We start from the raw sequence: 23164 nt of genomic DNA, 5'->3' as shown, positions 1-23164 counted from the left end.
TAGGCAGCTGATGACTGATAAATTAAACTGTTTGGTAGAACTTTATTAGCGGTTGTTGTTAGTATGTTAAATGACCATTGAAGATATAATTTATCGTTAAATATATTTATTTTATTTTATTATATTTAATGATATAAATTAATAAAATAACTTATAATAATTAAAATTTATAATTAAGTTTTTTAGTTCAATTGTATTTATTATTTAAAAATATTTATAAAATTTACTTTGAAAGTAGAAATTTAAATTGAAATTCTATTAATAAAAATTTATAATTTCAAATACCATAGTTCTAAATATTATAATTATTTAACTATTAAGAATAGTTTTAAAATAATAATTATTTATTTTAAAATATAAAGTTTAATTATATGAGATCAATTTAAAGAAAATTATTATTAATACATTTTAAAAAGATAATAGTGTCCAAATAAATAAAAATCAAATCAGCTATTGATAAGAAAAAGTTCTAAAATAGAGCTGATTCAATCAACAACTGATTAGTACTAAATCAACTATCAGCTGCTGTTTCTTAAGTTTTTACCAAATGTTTTAATATAGTTTTTCAATGAGAAACAACTATCAACTGCATTAAACTTTTAAACCAAACACTTTATAGATCTTATAATATGTTAATTCTGCACTTGATAATTGATCGATCTAAATTGTATATAGATATTTAAAGGGTATTTTAGAGTTTTAATAATATATTTCTATATATAATATGGTATAAAGATGTGTTTTACCTCACTTTAGTTTTCTTATCTAAATTTAGAAAATAATCGCCAAATAGGAGAATTTGAGCTAAAAACGCACTAATATGCGTTAATTGGACTGTGGCTATTAAAGACTCGAGAATCAGACACGTGGACTATTAATAGTTTGGGCCTACCTTAATTCATTACAAGAAGGGGGGTTTAAGTAATTATTATGTAATTAGTGGATAATTATCTTTTGAGTTGTTTAGTTTGTTTAGGACAGTAAGGGATAAACTATAGGAGTTGTGTGTTGAGAAAATAACTCTAAAAAGGGAATCTCTATAAGGAGTAGAAGTTAATTAAAACATGGAGTTCTTCGACTACTGAGAATCTCTCTAGAGAAGGTTTCTATTATTTTCTGCAAAAATTTCTATAGTTCATCATCATCTACATCTAGCTAGCTTGTGTTGCATCATTTTTTGAAGAATCAAAGAAGCTTTTCGAAGACGTGGAGAAAGAGAATCAATCTTTTTCATTTCTTGAAGATCCTTCGAATTTTGAGGGAGTTTTAGTTTTCTGTTTTATGAATCTTACGTCTTTCTATTTAATTACAATAATCGTTGGATTAAGTATGTTAGGCTAAGTCCCATAAGTGTTTAGTTTAGCTTTTTACTTATGTATGAACCTTATATATTTTGAGTTTAATGAATATTGCCTTCATATGTTCATTAGTTTCATCTATTATTATTAGTTGACCATCATATTAATTTAGTAGTAATATGTGTTATGAAAATCTTTAGGTTAAAAGTATTAGAAACATCATCTTTACTTTAATCTATGTTGGTATAAGAAACATAAGTTGCATCATTAGCTTGAATGACTTAGGAAAAAAGGCACATCGCCATCTTATTTATTAAATTAGGGCTTAAGAGAATTAAAGGGATTATTAAGTAAAAGGTAGACTAAATGCTATTTTATCATATAGTTCATATTAATCATTCTAGTTGCATAATTATATTTTGGTTGTTTAATTTCTTTTATTAAACTAAAGATCATTTTCAAAATATTGGCTTAGAATGTTTATATTTATTTTCAATATTTTGTGTGATACAACGTCTTTATAATATATGTTCTACAATTTATTGTGAGATCGACCTCGTGGTGAGCTTCTCTGAACTACCATTCGATTCGTACACTTGCGAGTACTAATTTAGATACATCAATAATTACAAGAGCTATGATTTTAGGATTTAGTTATTGATTAATAAATGACTAAAACAATTTAATTAACTAAATAATTAATAAAGTCTTTTTAATTAATTTTTTTTATTTTTTCTCTTCGCACTTTTATATATATTATAATTATAATATGAAGATTATCACTAAATTTGCTAATGTGGGTAAACTCTTACGATAAAACAATCAAGTCAACTCTTTTATTATTAAAATATTGTTGTTTAAAAGCATTGGACTAATTAAAAACAAAAAAAAAAAATCATTTTTCTATGCTTGAACAATAATATTAGTAGTGAGATGAGTCAACAATTTTAAACTTTACCAACTTCTTTCTTTTTGTTGTTAGAATTCATGACAAGTCAATAAATTTGAATAATAATTTCATTGAATGCTAAAATTAAAATTGACATTAAAGTATTAGAATAAATCTTAAAAATTAAATTTCAAAATAAGTAAATATTATTGAAACTATTATGTAAAAAAATAAAATTTAAACATAACCAGCGAAAAATATTAAATCTGATAACTTGATTGTTTCAAAATATACTTTCACAAAATAAAGAATAACTTTTACAATTAGTTTTCAAAAATAAAACTTTTAATCTTGTTCGCTAGTCAAATCTCTATTTTATTTTATCAAATGATATATAATTCTTTTAATATTTTAGTTATTGTGCTTTCATAAATTATAACTATTTTTTTTACTCTTTCAATTAACAAAGACACTTAGAAAAACTTGAAATTTGAACAATAGTTATTTTTTTATAAAACAAACTAAAATTATATAATAAATTACTTATATTTTAGTATTTTTCTCCAGTTATATTTAAACTTTTAAATATTATATTATTAAGATAATGATGATTTTCCATTTTCAAGAACTACAATATATATATATATATATATATATATATATATATATATATATATATATATATATATATATATAAATTTCTGAAATTAAATTTTTTGAATGTGTACTTAATTTTTGACACATTAAATTTTTATTTTGACATTTTTACTATTTTTGATACATGAAATTCAAGTTTATGTTTAATTTTGTGGGTTTTTCCATTAATTTATTGATTAATAAGTTAAATTCATAATTAAATATTCATTTAAATCTTAAAAAATTAATATATTAATACTAAATTAGTTTGCTAATTAGATAATAATTAGTTTTATAAGTAGATAATATTTAATTTTCTAATTAGATAATGATTAATCTAAAAAATATTATACTAATTATATTTTAATATTATATTAACTAATAAATTAACTTTTTAATTAGATAATGATTTTAATTATAGAAAGTAATATTTTTAGATATTATATTTACTAATAAATAAATTTTTAATTATATAATAATTTATAATTCTAAAAAAATAGTAGTATCAATTGTATTCATAATTTATATAATATTAGATTAATAAATAAATATTTTAAAAATAATTTTATATCATTTTAGTAATAAATTTTTTAAAAATTAAAAATATTTAAAAATAATTAGTTTACTATTATTTTTTAAAGTATTATAAATTAATATTAAATATTAAAATATTTATTAAATTATATATTTATAATTTAAATAATAATAATAACTATGCAAACACACCCACGTATTATTAAAAAGACTTAATTTTTAGAATTTATGATACTGTGAACAGAAAAATAAAAAGAAAAAGAAGAAAAAACTGAATTTTGAGGCTTAAAATGATTCAACCATATTAATTTCTTGGTCGTCTAGGTCGCCAATTGAGGGCCCATTAGCATATTGTGCCGCGTTTTTAAGATTATTTCTCGCAAGGACAGGTCCATGATGAAAAAACCAGTCATGGGCACGAAACCGACGTCGTATTCGCCGAACCACAGGAGCAATTTAGTAATTTCCTAGGGTCTCTCCTACGCGGCACTCTCCTATTGGCAATCTAAAACCCAAGAAATCAATCACATGAATCGCGCCCCACAATAGTGAAAGAGCAGTGTAGGGTTTAATAGCAGGTTTCTCAACCTCTTTTACTTCTCTTTCGCAGAAGCCGTAACCGGTATCTCTGCTTGGCTTAGACAAGCTCTCTGAGATCGAGATCGGGTGAGACTGTTTTAAATTGCTAATCAGGCGTATCATCAATTAGAGAGTAAGAAAATGGAAAGCTTAGTGGTAAGCAATACAAGTGAGTTGAGAATTGATTCAAAAGTAGAAGAAGAAGGAAAAGAGAAGTTTGGTATTGTTTCTTCTTCTTCTTTGGTGCTGAGAAAGATTGAGTTCCATCCAGCTAGAAAGCAATTTAATGGTTTCGCGAATGGTAATAATAATTACGGCAGCGATTTTCGGATTGAAACTCTAAACCCTGATTCGGGTCGGAAACGGCTTCCTGGGTTGAACTTGAGTTCATCTGTCAAGAAAGTTGACGGTTCGGATTTTGTGGAGAATGGACTGGATCCGGAGCTTACTTTTGGTATTACTTTCCGAAAAATTGTGAGTCTTCCCCCCCCCCGCCCCCCAATGCTCATTGACACTATTAGCTGTTGTGATTCTTTTGTTACCAACATTCGCTTTTTAGTAAAACCGGATTAGTTTTTGGTGAAGTATGACCGTTATATCAACTGTTCCTTTTCAGTTCTATTTGTTGGTGTCTGCCTTGTTTTTTTTCTTTCGAAGAATTGTTTCTGTGTTAGGATGTGTGAAATCTCCTGCTGCTTAAAATATAATGATTTCAATGCTATTCTTTTTGTAAAGAGCATCTTTGATGGCTTTGGCCGCAGTTCTTTTCAATTATTGTTTTCAATGATAGTTGATGTTGGAGGGTTCATATGTTTCTTTATTTCTGCAATCAGCCCTTTTGAATTTGGTATAATCTGATAATTTAATTTCAACAAATCTTTCCACTATTAGCTACTTTCTTTTCATATCTCTTGAACTCTGGTTAGCAATTGAAATTAGCCAATTGCTTACCTTTGAGGTTTACATGAATAATCTTCAGGGGGCTGGTTTGGAAAATCTCGGAAACACTTGTTTTCTCAATTCGGTTTTGCAATGTCTGACATACACTGAGCCTTTGGCAGCGTATTTACAGAGTGGCAAGCATCAAACTTCTTGTGAGTGGCTCCTATTTTCTTTCACCCATGGCTTTATTGTTCGTTTCACTTGAGCATGCATGATGTTTCCTATTTGCATGTTCAGATTGCTGGATGTAAATATTTAGATGCATTGTTTGGTTATTAATGCAACTTAAGCTCCCTCTAATAGTTTTTCTGTACTAGCCTGTTACTTTCCATTAAAAGCAAAATTTGTAGGATGGGATGTTTGGCTGTAATCCTTGTTCTGGAGTTCTCTCTGAGGTTGATTAGTATTTTAACTATTTCTGCTTCAGTATATGTATTTCAGATATCAACTACAGTAATGACAAATTTACTTGCACTCACCGCTTTCATCAGTTTTTGAGGAGATATGAGTGTTTATCTGTATAATAGCCCCAATGAAAGTACCCCTTATTTCTATCCATTCTCTCACTTAAGGAAAAAATAAATATAATGATCCTTCTTTTTTTCTCCTATGGACATCCGGCCAATGAGTTGATGATACTTGCATATTTGTCTAGCTCATGACCTCTTAGAAGAGGAAGGGAAAGGAGCAGGGGATCAATTATGCAAACTACATTTTCTTTCTGGAAAGGCAGGAAGTTATGATGGCTACATATTTATGCTTTGGGTGAAATGGGGTTGTATTGGGAAATTATGGGCACGACCAATAGGCAAGCTGCCGAATAGGCTGTTCAGCAGCAAGTACAGAACATTGCCTGCATTGGATGGAATAGGGGCTTTCCTAATAGAGCAGGATTCATTGTCTATGGTCTTGCGTTCTCGGATTTATTGATTTCGTGGCATGATTCTAGCTTGGGTAATACGGTCTTTTAGAGACAAAACTGCCTAGTTTTTACATCTTTTTGAGAAACTCAGGTTGTGTCTCTTTATATGGAGGACCGAATAACAAATGGCCTCTCAGAAAGCCAGTGCTTTTGTCTCCTATCAGCTCTTGGCTCGCTATGAGGCCTACACTACTTGGTGCCTTAGTTAAAGCATGACGCAAGACGTGGCTGTAAAGTTAGGCTAATAAGATCCCAAACTACAACCATAGCCATTTTACTTACTCAGTCTTGATCCATGAAATGAGAGAATTTTACTGTATACTAATCCTGGGATCTCCACTGTCTACTGTGGCTTGCTTAACGCAAGTTAGCAGTTGGCTGCCTTTTGAAGCTCTATTCAGTTAAATGATTATTTTGCTAGTTACATTGGCATATTTATACTATTGTTTAGAAAGTGAACTATTTTTATCCACTACTCCTGCTGGTTAACAATGTCAATTAAATGGATCTTTATCACTCCAGTTTTGGCATTTGTTTCAAAATAGCATTTCCTAATTCATTTTGGTTTGTGATGCAAGATGAGAATGTCAGCACCTTAACATTGTTGGGAGCCATTCATTATTTTCATTCTGTCCAAGTTCAAACTTTGAATGTTTTTGGGGCATGATTTAAGCTTGAGTAATACGGTCCTCACAAAACTTCCGAGTTTATACATCATTTTGTGAACCTCGGGTCGTATATGTTTATATGGAGGACCGAATAACAAAATGGCATCTCAGAAAGCCAGTGCTATTGTCTCTTATTAGCTCTTGGCTCGCTATGATGCCTACACTACTTGTTGCCTTAAATATCATCAAAGCACCGATGCAGGACTTGGCTAAAAAGTTAGGCTAATGACATCCTGATCTGCAGCCATAACCATTTTATTTACTCAATCTTGATGTATGGAATTGAGAGAATTTTATTGTGTCCTAATCCTTGGGTCTCCACTCTCTACTTTAGCTTTCTTAATGCAAATTAGTAGTTGGTTGCCATTTGAAGTCTTATTCATTTTAGTGATTGCTTTTCCAAGTTACATCGGTTCTCTGTACTAGTATTCATAATTAACTAGAAAGTAAAATTTTCCTGCTTAAGATAACAGTAAATCCACTAGTCCTGCTGAGATAGATGGTTATCACTCCACTTTTAGCATCTTTCTCAAATGGTTTCACTGGTTATTGATATTGCATTACTTTATATGCCTTAATAAGGGTTGATTTTCTAAATCATTCATGGCTATTAGTTTCAAATGTATACCAGGTTCGTTCTGTAATTATTTTGATCTATGGATGAGAAGACTTAGTATTGCTATTTGGATAGAAATGAATTCCTAGAACATGTGCCTGGAAACACATGCACATGATTGTGTGCAATTTTGATTGAAGAAACAAGAAGCAAATGAAGTCTTCTACTGTTTTAGAAACCAAAATAGATATTTCCTGAACCCATCCAGATGCAATTGATTAACACTACTTATTTTGTGATTTACAAAAATTCTTTCTAGTTTTTGATAATGAATAGGTGCAAGTTATTAAAGCCATTAATACCTAAAAATTATTGATTATCCTCAGATAAAAATTTATTGTACTTCTAGATATTACTTTATGTTAATGGAGTTCAGGTAGCAGATACCTAATGTGCTAAACCTGAATCACATACTTGTATTTATTTTAAAAATTCCTGTGCCCTTCTATAAATTATTGTACCTTATGTAAACAGAGTGGGCAGATACCCAAAAGTAATCTGCATGCTGTCTCTATTTGTTATCTTCATTTCATTGTGAGTAGCCTTGTGATATTGATTTATCAGTTAGTGACTCATTTCTAAATCATAACTTCATTGATATTTAATATTGTCTTAGTATGCTCTGGGATTTTATCGCAATTATTGCTCCTCTCTCACTCAGGAATATCTATGACCTGCTAATCCCTAGCAAATTTATACTTTGAAAAACACATGTATATGATAAATGGAAGAGTTGCTCAGTTGTCAGATCTTTTTTAGTGCAAATGGCAAGGAATATGCAAAGTATCTTGTTTAAGGAGGGATTTCTTGCAAGTTCTAGGAATTGTATGTACATGGTAACATCTTTGAAAGCGGAAATTAGTGCTTCTATTTTCTCTAGTTATTATATTTGTATTTATTTCATTTATTGTGTTTAAGGTCTTGTACAAATGGTTTTGTCTACATCCAGGCTCCTACTATTCTTGTTGTATTGCATGTCCTCTTTGAAGCATTCTTGTATGTGTCTGCCCTAAATGAGCTTTGACTTATTTCTGACCTCTTTGTTAATAATTTGTGAAGGCCATATTGCTGGTTTTTGCGCATTGTGTGCCATCCAGAAACATGTTAGCCGTGCTCTGCAATCAACTGGGAGATCACTGGTACCCAAGGATCTTGTTTCCAATTTGCGCTGTATCCTTTTAATTTCTCTGTTTTTCACTCGATATCCGGCATATGCCTGATAACTCTCTGTGTTAAATTTCTAATTTTTTATTGAGGTGGCTAGTCAAAATAATGTCTGTTCTTGTTCCTACTTCTTTTGCTATACCATTTGCTGTATTTTTTCTTTAATTCCTATTTAGGTTTACATCTGATGCTGTGCTGGACAATTTTCCTTCATTATGTGAATTTGTTCCAACTGTATAAGTATACAAACTGGGCAGCAAACATCGTTCCCCATTTAGCAATTTTATATTCAATAGTCTCTAAATCAAGATTCTCATTTTACCTGGCAAGGAATTTTTTTCTAGTTCACCTGTTTCCCGATCTGTAATTCTTGACCACATATTTAGGCATATCTCGGAACTTCAGAAATGCCAGACAGGAGGATGCTCATGAGTACATGGTAAACTTGCTGGAATCAATGCATAAATGCTGCTTACCTTCAGGAGTACCAAGTGAATCTCCTGCCGCTTATGAAAAGAGTTTAGTTCACAAAATCTTTGGCGGGCGCCTCCGTAGTCAGGTAATCTTTCTTTGGTGAATTTGGTGACTGAATTTTAGAGGTGAGGGTTGAACTATTGATGATTTTATGTGTGGATGTATCCATGTGTCAGCTTGCATTTGAGACGTCAGATAACATTTAATCTAGAAATAAAGGTTAATTGGTTACATTATGAATAATTGACCTAATAAGTTAGGGCTGGTTTGTTTAAAAATATTTTGTATTTTATGCTGAACCTTATTGTACTTTTCTTTAGAGATTCATTTATCTGAAACTTTTATAACCCTTTTGTATGTAAACTTGGGCAAGTGCTAAATTTTTTCTTCAAATGTTCTATTAGTATTTCTTGATGTAAGGCCCTGCAACTTTTGTTTTGCATCTCTTCAGGTGGAATGTCAACAATGCTCATACTGCTCCAACAAGTTTGATCCATTTTTAGATTTAAGCCTTGAAATAGTTAAGGCAGATACTTTGCCAGTTGCACTTCGGAACTTCACTGCTGCAGAGCTATTAGATGGAGGAGAGAAGCATTATCAGTGCCAAAAATGCAAGCAAAAAGTTAGAGCTAAGAAACGGCTAACTGTGCACAATGCTCCAAATGTGCTTACAATCCATTTAAAGCGCTTTCATGCACATGATCCTGGACGGAAAGTTGACAAGAAAGTTTTGTTTGATCATTCGTTAGACATGAAACCTTTTGTCAGCGGTTCCTATGTGAGTAAGCTTCTCATTTTATATGACTAGGACTTCAGTTATTTTTTATTTATTTATTTGATGTGATCTTTCTTTCTTTTTTTGGCTTATTTTTTATTTATTTATTTGAAGTGATCTTTCTTTCTTTTTTTGGCTTAATTCTTTACATGTTTATGCCTTATTTATGTGTTTAGTTAAGTTTGCAGTAAACAATGTTTCCTACAATAATTAGTGTGTTTATTTCGTCCTGTTGCCAAGAATGGTGGATGGAATGTGTGTAAAACAGTATTGTGCAAGATTTCATCTGAAGAAACTATTGGGTATTTATTCAACTAGAACAGGCAGTTCAAAGTGTTTTACCAACCTGTTCATATGGAGTAAGCAAGATACTGCTACAAATTAGTTTTCTCCATAATTTCTTTTTGTGTTCCTATTTTCTTTTTCCTGTGTATTGTTCGAGTTCAACATATCGACTTCAGACATTCTATGGAACTTTCTTGTGTCTCTAATGTTTTTTGGTGTTCTCTTTTGTATGATTAATTGTTAATTATCAGACATATTAGTCTGACTTAGGTGCCAATTTACTGTAAATGTATGTACTGTAAATGATCTTCAGTAGGTAGACAAGAGAATACAAATGTCATAATGAAAATGAAAAGAGAGGGTATGATACTGTTTCAAATGCAAGATATGTGGCTTCAATATTTTTTTATAGAAATGCGTGCAGACAGCAGAGTATATTGTGTAGCTTGTTATCAGTAGTTGAGTGGAAGTAATTTCTTGGTTCAGAAGGATTCTCTTAACCAAGTTCTTGTACTTATTTTGTTAGGGCATTTTCACCTAGTATTGTTGTATTATTGATCCCACAGTGGTGCTTATTATTGTGCAAACTAGGTAGAGCTTAAAATATGAGATATTTTAACTCATTTGTTATTGTTTGATCTTTGTAACTTCATTTTTGGCTATGCATGCTTTTATCATTTTTCATGTGGTTTTATGTTATTTACTAAGTTCACTGTGTTTAATAGGAAGGAGATTTGAAATATAGTCTCTATGGTGTTCTGGTGCATTTTGGCCACAGTACCCATTCTGGTCATTATGTATGTTTCATTCGCACATCAAGTGGTATATGGCATCTCCTCAATGACAACGAGGTAAAGCAACCCCTCCTCTTTTCTTGGTCTGTATGGCGAATTTGATGATTTTAAAGTACCTTGATATAACAGGTTCGTCCAGTTAGCGAGAAGGTTGTTCTAGACCAGAAGGCTTATATGTTATTTTATGTCCGTGATAGAAAAGCTAATGCTACAAAAAGGCCTGCCGATGTGGTTCGAAAAGAAAATGTGAAAGCAAGTATCAGCAGTAACCTTCCAAATTTGGTTTTAAAGCAAATGTCAAAGGAACATATTGATAATGGTTTAATTGGAAATAGATCATTTGCTGCGAACTCCACTGCTTCTGTTAATAAAAAAGATGGACTAAATTTCAGTACATCAAAGGAGATCCCTCAGAAGGAAGCATTAGATCGGCCATCATTTTCAGAATGCTCATTGAGAAAAACAAACTCTATTGCAGAACCTTCTTCAAGTTCACCATTGCCAGAGGACTCATCAAAAGGAGTTACTCCAAACCCTGATCTGAGAGAATGCTTGTCACCTTCAGCTACATCTATGAACAGCAAACTTGACGCTGCTAAGTTGGATAACACTAACATCACAACTGGGGTTAAAGTGACTGGTTCTAATAAGGCATTTTCTAACTGTAATGAGACCCAGAATTGTCCTGTTGAAAATCTGGTGACAAATGAGTCCTCAGAAAAGGTAACTGGATGTTCAATAATCAGTACTGAACTTTGTTCCTATTGCTCACTTTGTGCGAGTTTCCACTTTTGTTCTAATTTGTGAATTCTCTGTCCAGATTAATCTCGTCATAAATATGGGAGTTAATGGTGCAGAAGAGATGGTCCCAGGACTCTCTCAATCTGATTCTAGTGACAAAATGTCAAACAGAATCGTCTCTGTCAAAGTACCAAATAAACCTACCTGTGGAAGCATTCAGGTGATCTCATAATTTTTGATAATATGCAAAATCATTAGGCCAGTATTTGACTTGCTTGATTCTTTCATCTCTTAGGGCGGAGATTTCCCCCATCAGAGCGCTGCTGGAAATTCACAGAGAGATCAAGGTGGTCATAGTTGTCAACATATTGTGAATGAGTTGGCTGAACCATCAATCCTGTCAATTACACCAAATCGGTGTCTGCATAAGAAGGCTCCTGATTGCACACCTCACAAAAAATTTAAGAAGCTTTTGAGGCATAGGATTTCCAATATGCCTCTTGGCTTAAAATTTTTCAGAGCATCCTTAGGCCTGCGAAAAAGGAAGAAACACAAAAAGAGCAAGCGTGGCACTGTAGGGACCCAAAATCTTATAAAAGAACAGGTGATGGAGGGTAACTGTTCATTGTTAGAGGTTGGGCCCTCTACATCCAAGATGTCCATGTCAGTTTCATTAATTTCAACAAATTCTCAAAGGAAAAAGGCTAAATCTAGTTCGAAGTGTAGAGATGATACCGGGATGGATATTGTGGATGAAGAATTGAAGAGATATAACCAGAACAGTGATGCAGCTCCAATGGATAAACATATAGAGAACTCTATTTCAACATCTGAAGTGAACCAACATGAAGCAGTTCTACTTGATTGTAGAGAAAGTAGGGGGGAAAATATGCCAGAGAATGGGAATATGTGTATACTCACACGAGGTCTGGAAGAGACAACTGGTTAGTATTTATCTCAAATAATTGTTGAAATATCTTGTTTCCCTTTATAATAATTTGTCCTTCAAGCATTGCACTTAATCCTTATCATTTGCTAGTTTTAGTTCATGCATGTGTCCAGTTCTAGGGTTCCTTTTTCTTAAGCTTATTATATCATGGGTGTAATAATTCTAGATAAATAGATTCACTGCTATTGCTTCTAGTAAGATATTTTTATTGTTGTTAGATTTTTGGATCCAATCCCACTTTGAAACTCTTTCTGAAGTAGTTGCTAGGTCAACCAGACAATGGCCTTTGACATATAACCTTCATGCTTTAAGTAACCTACTCAATTTTTCTTCTTGGTGATAGTGGGGCAGTAGTAAAAGGAATCTTTCTTTTTCAGCACATACTAGAAAGAAAAATCTTGTGGATGCATAATATTTGATGTCCCTGGCATGAATTCATGCAATAGAAACTCTGGGTGTTTTTCTTTTTCTTCCAATTGTCTTGGATAAGGAGTCGGGTTCGCATCTTCCATCTAAGGCCTGGAAAGTCTGTGATAAAATGGTCCTTGGTCAATTATCTAATCTTCCCTGCTCTATTTCTTACATAGCTAGAGATTTGGCGGCACATTGAAACAAATTTTAAAAATAAAGAGAGACTATTCTGCTTGTTATTCTCACTCACTTAGGCTTTATCCAATTTGCAGTTGCATGTTGGGATGGGATAGCGTTGCCTCAATCACAAATTGTGGAATCGAGTAACGAGGAAAATCTCCGCATTGGTTATGTGCCTGATGAGTGGTGAGTTGGACTCTCTCTCTCTTTCTGAGTTTGCTGTGTGTTTGTATGTTGTATACTTCTCTATAACGTAGTTACTGTTGTCAGTTGTGACCTGTGAGTTGCTCCATCTATGATCATGAGCTAGATAGTCAGAAACGAATGCTGCTTTCAAGTTTACAAGTTGTTTTAAGATAATAACAAGTATATACATTCATTAAGAACTATAATGTGTTATTGGATAAAAGTTAATGTTGCAGGGATAGTGAAAAGAATAAATTAAAATGAAAATAACTAATTAAGGAAGATAATTAGTTAGGAAATCAAGTAGGAAAACTATGTTGCAGAATAGGAACTAGGTTCTTGTTAAGTTTTAGTTAGCAGTGTAAAAAGATTTAAGTAAGTTAAACTAGAAATCTGGCTGAAAAATTTTAGTAAATCAGATTAGAGAAGTAACCAAAATTCGGCAGTTTTTATTGAATTAAAATCTCCTATTGACTAGAATATAAGTGGATGATACAGAGTTCTAAGTGAAGTAGACTTTTGTCTTCTTTTAAAAGAGGCACATAATTTTAACACCTCTTGCCTCCTGAAAGACGCTCTTAAAGTGTAATGTGAGTGCCTGGAAAAGGTGCATCGCCTAGAATGCATAGAAGCGCTAGGACTTTCCATTTCCTTGCTTGGGCGCCTCTACTGCTTTTGATTCACTGATCATGAGTGGTCAAATGACATGGAGAGCTGTTGATTGAGCCTAGCTCATAGTTTAAGAGGTCAGGACATTGCCATCCCTCTATCTAGAAAAGTTTCAGATATATAATATAACCTTTATAGATTAATAGTCTTGGGACCAAGAAAAAAAAGTATTTATTAAGCTAGGAATATAATTAATACCTAGCTGCTTTCTTTAACCAAGTCCAGTTAATAAATGTATTCATTATTCCCAAATAAACTGTACACTGTTAATGTATTACATTTTCATTTTATGCACATTTAACCAAGCAATAACTCTATTCAATTTAACAAAGACCATAATGCAACACAACAGAACATCTAATAAAGGCTTTTTATCTTAAGATTTGTAAAGTTAAAGATGATTCAACTCAACAATCTGCTTTATAAGTTCCTGATTCCAAGGCTTTTTTAATAATGTAATATCTTATAAATTTAGCACGTTGGCCATGAGTCATTACCAACTAAAAATATTATCTAAAAGAGGCTATTTCTTAGGTTAGTATTATTTTCTTGAGGTTATACTATACCTGGAAAAATGATTCAGGAAGCTGGAATTTATTCTTCATCAGGGGTATGGGATTATTCTATTTGACAAAACAGCTTTAAGCTAAGGAGACCTGCTTTAAAAATTTTCCAAACCTGCTTATTAATTGAGAAGTTCTACATCTTCTTACCAGGGTTAGTCTTTGGTACTGATTGAATTTGAGTAGGAGCAGTGATGCAAGAAAGAATAGACCTTTGCCTTCGGCAGTGTTTGGTTTGAGGAACTTTGCAAAATTCTTTCGACCAAAATTCTTCTATCATTGGAATGAGGGGTTCATCCAATTTCCTTTTATTTCAAAATGGCCCTTAAATTCCATGAATTATATATGAATAGTAAACAAATTATAAGTTTAGAATTCATGAATTCAAAAACCATTTAAGGCCTCAATCAATGCAAGTTATGTGGCACTTCAGATCCCATAGATCCGTAATTAACGAATGGGGACTAGGGATAGTACAAGGCTAATTGTTTTTGTTTTTTCCTTGCAAAGTGTATGTATCTGTCGTATTCTTTTAACCTGGATATTGTGAGTACTATGTAGACCCCATAAATTTCTAATTGGAACTAACTGCTTTATCGTTCTACTTCAATAAGTGTATTCAGCACTGCTTTTTCCTCGTATAAAATAAGTGTGAGAGCATGTTTGATGTAAAGATAGATTTGTATTCCCTTGATAAGATTGAAATGTGAACTGTTCACCAATCTGCTGGAAGACCTTGGTTTTAATCTTGATCTTCTTCCACAGGGATGAAGAATATGATCGAGGTAGGAGAAAGAAGGTGAGGCAGAATAAGCAAGACTTTGGCGGGCCAAATCTATTCCAAGAATATGCAAGCAAAAAGACGCAATTCAAGAAGGCGAAAATGGACCAATCCAGCTCTGGAAACAAACCTTTCAGGATATGAGCTTAATCTGTATCAATTCGAAGCAACACGATTCGTCGACATGGTGTTATATTATTATCTAGCAGTTGCTGTGTTTACAAAATTTTGTAATTCTTGTTTATTTTATTTTTGGAAGGGTAAAAATATTGGGAGTGGGAAATGGGAAGTGCTAAGACTTTGATATCTGTTAGAAGTCTCAGCTCAAATAGATTTCATGTTGAGTAATGTAAAACTAATTATCTCATGTTGTTAATGAAGGAACCTTTTTATTATGTAAAACTGTTGTGTACTGATGAGTAACAGCTGGTCTTTTCTTTGCCAGTCCGAATTGCAATTGTCCGAATATTTGGAATCGGCATGCAATTAACTTGTTTTTTATTTATGAATTTCTTATTATAAATAGTTAGTATAAGCAAATTTCGATTTTGTTAGAATGTAGACCTTGTAAATTATCCTTACATGTATATAGAGATGCACTAAATTGCCTCTGAGAAATTCTGTCTGGCTGTTTGAAACTTTATAAATTAGTTTTTTTATTTTAGGAAATTTTTAAAAATATTTCAAAATTAATAAAAAATATTATTTTTAAATATAATTTCTCTAATTTTTTTAAATTTATAGTATTAGTTGTTGTTTAGTCTTTTTTGTTTGTTTTATCTAAAAAAATAAAGAAAAATAATAAAAAAAACAACCAAAGTTGTAAATTTTTTTTAAAAAGTTAAAAACTGTATCTTTTTATATTTTAATACAGTAAAAATAAAAAAAACTGTAAATTTAACAAAAGAATTAAAATATATAAGCATTTCTGATATTTTTTTATTTTATTGTTTTTCTATTTGTCTACTTCTAAAGTTACCATAACACAATTTTAGATAAAAAATTTAATACCACCGAATAAAATTATATCATAGATGATTATCCATTAATTTGTAAGAGAGAAATTAATATTCAAGGACATCACCAAAATTCAGATGTAACCGATTTTTTATTAATATACAAGATAATAATAAAAACTATGTTATTATTAGTCCAATGATTTCCCCTTGCTCGTCTTGAACCAACAAGAAATAAAATCTATTTTCTAAGAGGGTAAATGATTTACATCACAAGCTTTAAAATAATAAACCATTGGCATTTGAGGGCACTACACACCATAACTCTTATTTTAACACAATGTTGTTAAAAAAATACATGTATATATATATATATATATATATTTTAACACAAAGATTAATTAATTAAGGGTGGGTAGCTTAATCATTTTGAGATGGTCCAAAGATACAAAAATGTTCACATACATATGTACTGACTCAGAATAATGGGAACAGTGGAATGCTTGTGATGATTGTTATCATATGCCGGTGTCAAGAACACAAAGCAATAAATCACCATAAATATATGGGATGTATACCAATTTTTTGTTCCATTTTTGTAGCAATCATCATCACGCATGCAATGCCCCTTTTCTCAACAAGAAATTCGTCTGTCGAAGAACACCAAAATTATCCCACATTGGATATATATAAAAATATAAAAGAGTTTATAATGTAAAATGACAGACTCATTAACTTAATTTAAGTCATGCTAATAGTTAAATTAAAATTAAAATTGTTTTGTTATTGACCAATTTATATTTCTTTCATTTTTAAATTTTAGGTCTGTGAATTTTTACAAGTTACGGGATAATCTAATTCGAAAATCAGAATTCAAGAATTTGAACTGCAATAACTAAAATAATAAGAAACTCTAATCTTTAAGGCTGTATGATAAGATTTAATTTTTTTTTTATTTAAGGAATTGAAATGTTCTATAAAATTTCTATGATATATAAATGTTCATATAAAAAAGTATAGATGCATGAATTTATTTATTTTTTAAAAAGGGGGTTTTCTTGATTGAGAAGTTAGTTTAAGATAATAATGGTGGCTAGAAACTGGTGTTATTTCCAGGTATGTATAACTCAATTCATTGACTTATTATTGTATTTGAATGATCTTGCCAATATTTAATCAGGGTTATTTTAGGTGATCTTGTATGACTTAATTAAAATATCCATGCTAAAAAGTAAAGAGGTGGATTTTGTCAGGATGGAGATAATAATAACTGTTATAGTACTAAATAGAAAGCCACACACTCACAATTGCCCATGATTTTTGAGTGTACATCAATAAACAATAATTTGATAAATACCCAATTGCATTGTATTTTAATGATGAATGATGAAAGAAAATAAATTAAATTTCATATTTATTTTAAAGAATGTGAAAGAAAAACTAATGTTTTTGTAGAGGTTAAAACAAAAAAAGGTAAGGAATTATAAGAGGGTAAAAATAGTTTTGAAAAATAGTAGCCACTCCTAACTCCTTAGATGACGCATATGAAAGTATATTTTGCTATTGAATAATTAATATATATTTTATTATTTAAAATTAATAAATATATATCTATTATTTATTAATTTAGTACATACATGGAGATATGCATTTGGATTAGACAAAAAAATTTCAAATTTTAAAAATATTTCTAATTCACTATTTTTATAAATTAATTTTTTTAAAGAAAATCATATTATAAAGAGATATTTCGATGCATTATTTATTTTTTAAATATAAAATAAAAAATTAATTTGACTTTACATATGGAGAGTCAAACTTTACTCTTTACTTTATATTTAATAAATATACTATAAATTTATACGTATGATTAATTAATATTTGTAATTCTTTTTTCTCTATTGATAAAAATAAGAAATTAAAATCTTTAATACTTAGAAAAATAAAAGTAAAAAAATATAAAGAGTTTATTAGACTTAAATAAAATATTTTATTTTTATATTTAAATATATTTTAAAATATTTTTTATTATAAAAGTTATTTTCTTAAAAAAAAAAAAAATACTATTGAAAATGCTTGAATGCGGCAGCTGAATTGTTAAACATATAATGTTTAATAGTAACAGTAACTCAACTATAAAATTATAAGAATGAGAATGGAAATGGTTTGTAATTGGATAAAGAAGGCACAGTGCTCGAACTGACTGAAGCCTCGTTCACTTCAAAACATTCAAACTACTGTCTTTAATATATTCAGTAACTTCGATCAGGACAACCTTATTGGTAATGTCTGTGTCTCTGACTCTTGATGCTGCCATTGAAACATGAATCCCATGTTCTTTCCTTCCATTAATTTCTGGCTGTACTTCAATGCATTTTCTCTCTTCTCAATGTTTTTCCACCACCCCCACAATTACCAATTATTTTCCTGCATCATAATCATGAATAATCTACTCCTGTTTCCAGTTTTTTAATAAAGGATGAATGGATTTATGAATAATTTTATTTTTTATATATTTTATTCTGATAAAAATAAATTTTTATTTTTTATTTAATAATTTAAAACAATTTACAGTGAGTCAGATAGAATTCTCGCAAATACGGGTAAAAAAACTACTTTCTAAAGAATTTTAATGAAATTTAAAGTTTAAATTCAAATATAAAAAGGCTTTCTTTTCTTGCAAAAGTTTAATTTTGGCAGATTATTTTTATATTTAATTACTAAACTACAATTACATGAACATGGAAAGATTAATTAATAAAATTAGATTCTGGAACACATAAATGTTCAGAGAGCCATTATTCATCCCTTTCACTGAAACTAGCAATTCAAAATTCGTACATATAATAATCAATGGCCATTCGTTCGATAATTTAATTTAATTTAATTTTTTTTTTTGCTTTTTATAGAAGAGAAACTATAGCATTATAGTTTTCTCGAGAAGACCAACCATGGTGCTATATAAAATTATCATTTACTATTACAAAGTTTTTCATTCACAAATAATAAACAAGTTTTTATTTAGTTGGTTGCCTTTTAAATAATGATTAAAGTTTATATTACACATATACTAAACTTTTTCAAACCTATCAGCCAAAGAAAAACAAACTTTGATATGAAAATTTACATTTGTTCTTTTCATTCATTTAATTCTAATGACTATCGCCATATAGCATGAGTAACCATTTCTTTATAGCTTAATTATTGTCTAGGTTTCGTGTATGTCTTTATCTATACATCAAGCTGATAAATGACTGACATATATTCATTAATTTTAAATAATAGAATATGTATCAATAATCTAATACCAATATTTAAAATACTCATACATACATATTACTTTTCGGATTACAATATATATTTCAAACTTAAATAATTTTTTTTTATATTTACTATAAACGTGATAAATTTTAATGATACCAATCTAGTTATGACAAAAAAAAGATTTTGAGCTCAAATTCTCACTAATTTTTATAAATAAAATATTTAATAATCTAAATAATTCAAACTTTCATGAGATTTTATTATTTTGGCCAATTTGTTAAAACTTGTCAATTTAGTCACGATTTAGTAAATTAAGTGCAAATTTGACCTAATTGAGTTATTTGTCAAAATTAAGCAAGGCGAATAGTGACATGAATGCTAATTAGGAAATGAAAAATTTAAATTGATAAGTCCTAGTGCCAATTATTATATACATTATTTAATTTTAAATTATTATTTTTTAAATTGTATCCACGTTACTGTTTATGATGCTTAATTTTAATCGGTAACTTAATTTGACTAAAATTACACTTAGTTGGCCAAATCACAACTAAATTGATAAATTTTAAAGGATTGGCCAAAATAGTAAACTACCATAAATATTTAAATTTTTTAAACTATTTAGCCTTAATAAAAATACCAATCGAATCATATTTTATAGACTTTCAATTATTTTTTCTTTGATAAGAGTTCAATTTATCAAATATATGGACAATTCTTTATTAACTGGACTTTGATAGAGGTCCAGTTGAAGATATAGTTTTCTTTTTCTTTTTTGGCTTTTGTAAATAAGTACAATTTAGTTAGGAATAATTTTGCTGGCATGAGTATGACATAAGAATCAATAAGAGATAGATTAATGTTTTTATAAGTACTATTCTTTTTAAATATAATAAATAATATTGTGGGTTGATTTCTCTTTACTCTTTCTCTTCTTCAATCAATGTAAATCATTATGATTTGCTTCTTCTCTCGTTGTCGGATCTTTCTAACACTTCTTCTATTATTATCATTCTTATTTATTCCCACCCTCCAAAATTAATAGTTTTCTTTTTCCTTTTTCATCCATTTTAAATTTTAATTTACTTTTTTAATTGTTATTATAGTAATTAATTATTAAAGATATTTGTTTACTAATTAGCGTAAGTATTCTCACATGTTAAATTCAAAATTTAAAAAAAAAATTATTTTTTTCACTCCATACTAACTGTTTTTCTTAAATATTTTCTTTTTAATTATCTGTCACGTTTATATATTTAATACAATATCAATTTTTATTTTTCTATTTTATTTTTATATTAAAATAGATATAACAAAATTTACAATATTTATAGAAGGATAATTTAGTCTAATTTAATTAATTTTTTATATATAACTAAATCTATTAAATATTTTCTCAATCTAAATTAACTACTAAAAAGTAATTATTAGTATGAAATAATTAATACTCAACATGTTTCCAAACAATAGATGAGAAACTTCATCGGGTTTAACAAAAATAATATAATTTAAAAGAACAAAGGACTAATGATGATTAATCAAAGAAGCCATAATTATGAATCCACAATCTGCAATCAAGGAAAAGTACTCAAGGTATAAGGGGTCCACACCAACTCAATCTTTGAGAACATCATGTCCCTCTTAGGCTAATGTTTTATATAATTCATGTGACATCTTTTATTATTATTATTATTATTATTATTATTATTGAGATTGCCAAAATCAGAAGCAAAGACCCATTTGCCAATTAACCATTTGCAAATCGTTTAAATAATCAAATAGATGGCCAAGAACAGTTCAAACCTAAATGAAATCAAACTGTAAAATTTGTGATTCTTATAACTAAAATGATGGCTTGATTTTTATTTACGTAATGCTTAAGTGGCTTCTTATAATTATATATATGGTAAAAAAAGATTTTTAAATTATTAATAATTAATTAATATATGAAAACTCATGAATAGACTCAATGTTACTTGAAATATTAATAAAATTAAACTTGAAAAAAAGTCTGAATGATTCTAAAAATAAGAATATATATATATATATACTATTTAAAACCCTAAAATATACATTTTGGATTGTTTAACTATAATGTCTTGTACGATATTATTTAGTTTGAATATTTCTGGACCCTTATTAATTGGTTAGGCTTGGATCTATTTCTTCAAACTTAATAAAATAGAATCATATTCACTCATGCACTATGTTAACATATGACTCAAAATCCCAGTTTAACTTAGAAAAATATATTCTTGTTTTAGGTGGAGGAAATGTTCCTTAGGTGAATGGAAGAATATTTTGCATTTAGTATAATATAATAATATGATTAAGCTACTTGGATATATATTCCTAATTGTGGGTTGTTTGCTTGTTATTTATGTATAGCAAAATACTAGAAATTTCACTATTACTTTGTCTTAATTTTTATCCGTTTGATGTGATATATAATATATTTTTTAAATTATTTTTTAACTTTAATACATTAAAAGACAATTTAGTAAGAAAAATGCTAAAAAATCTCTCAATTTTTACCCACTTAATGTGGCATATTATTTTTATTAAATTATCCCTCGATATTTTAAGATTAAGAAATAATTTTGTAAATATATTATATATCGTATGTGAGCAAGAAGTGAGACAAATAAATGAGTTCCGTAGCATAGCTCGTTTAATAAATATATTATATGCCACATTAAATGAAAAAAATTGAAATAAATATTAGTGAGTTGCCCTATATCCAACTTAATTAATCATTTGGCAATCATGTTAAAGACCAAAGGAGGAAATGAAAGAAAAAGAAAAATAAAAGAGAAATGAAATCTTAATTTACCTACTTCATACTACAAGACTTAGCAGGTAATCGTGAAGGGTTCATATATAAATGTTTTGTAATTTGTTTTAAATCAATTTTAATGTTTTGAGTTTTTTTTAGATGATGAAATCTTTAGGTTTCTGACTTCTATTTTTAATTTTTGATGTTTGATTAATTAGATTTATGATATATTAAACTTTTTTTTACTAGCTTTCGAATGTGACTTATCGTAAGATTTAAGACGACCAAAATTGTAAAATGGTCATAAAATAAATATCTTCTATTAATTTTTAATTATGATCAACTGAGATTATATTTTGAATTATAATCTTATATTATAAATTTTGGACAATGAATCTTTTCTTACATTAATCTTATAAGTTTCTATGATTGAATGGCAAAAAATAAGTTACAAAAACCGTAGGATACTAAATACAAAATATTAAAATTACTGAAATTAATACAAAAAAATTACAATCCTCAAAATGTGAAGCTTCTAAATGATAGGATATTAATGTAAGCTTTTTCCATAGATTTTTATTCAAGATGGCACCTCATGCTTCTCTTTTGACCCCTTGCATTGATCAATTTTATCTATTAAATATAATTGTTTCGTCAATTTAGTATTTAACCCTTATTTCATAAATATAGATCATAAAATAATTTTGAAAAAAAATAATAATAAGATATCATAATTTTATTGAATAAATCTTTTAATGATACGATGGATGAAGTTCGTATAGTAATTTCTTCTATTTGAGCTCTTAATATTTCATTTGCCAATGGCTTAAAAAAGAAATAAAATGTGATAAAAGCAATAACTAATCCCATTTCATTCCAATTGTATTCTAAGCAAGAAAGCAATCAATTAATTGTTTTTATTTTTGTGAGAAAAGAAAAAGAAAAGAGAGCAAACAAATAAATTCTAACTCCAAAGTCCATTTCATTGACAATGATTTTCTGTTTAAAAAATCTTCAAGAAAGTGAAGTGGGAGATAAACTTCTCCAAGTGGTAAAAGAAGTCCACAAAATACAACAACACTTTGCCTTCCTAATCTGGTATTACTTGGTGA

General features: G+C 29.2%; 1 protein-coding gene across 1 annotated transcript; it reads left to right on the top strand.

Annotated features, from left to right (window-relative positions):
- Positions 1-3937: 3937 nt before the first annotated feature.
- LOC8276568 (ubiquitin carboxyl-terminal hydrolase 23) lies at positions 3938-15458 on the top strand. The gene is made up of 11 exons (XM_002532911.3): positions 3938-4410; positions 4916-5030; positions 8144-8254; positions 8635-8807; positions 9174-9500; positions 10508-10633; positions 10706-11299; positions 11397-11537; positions 11613-12261; positions 12950-13043; positions 15041-15458. The coding sequence occupies exons 1-11, from the start codon at positions 4078-4080 to the stop codon at positions 15198-15200; spliced, it is 2823 nt and encodes a 940-aa protein (XP_002532957.3). The 5' UTR covers positions 3938-4077; the 3' UTR covers positions 15201-15458.
- Positions 15459-23164: the final 7706 nt, after the last annotated feature.

This window comes from Ricinus communis, chromosome 3 (assembly GCF_019578655.1).
Source record: "Ricinus communis isolate WT05 ecotype wild-type chromosome 3, ASM1957865v1, whole genome shotgun sequence".
NCBI lineage: Eukaryota > Viridiplantae > Streptophyta > Magnoliopsida > Malpighiales > Euphorbiaceae > Ricinus > Ricinus communis.
The sequence above is the reverse complement of the archived record's forward strand: the minus strand, read 5'-3'. Positions and strand labels throughout refer to the sequence as shown.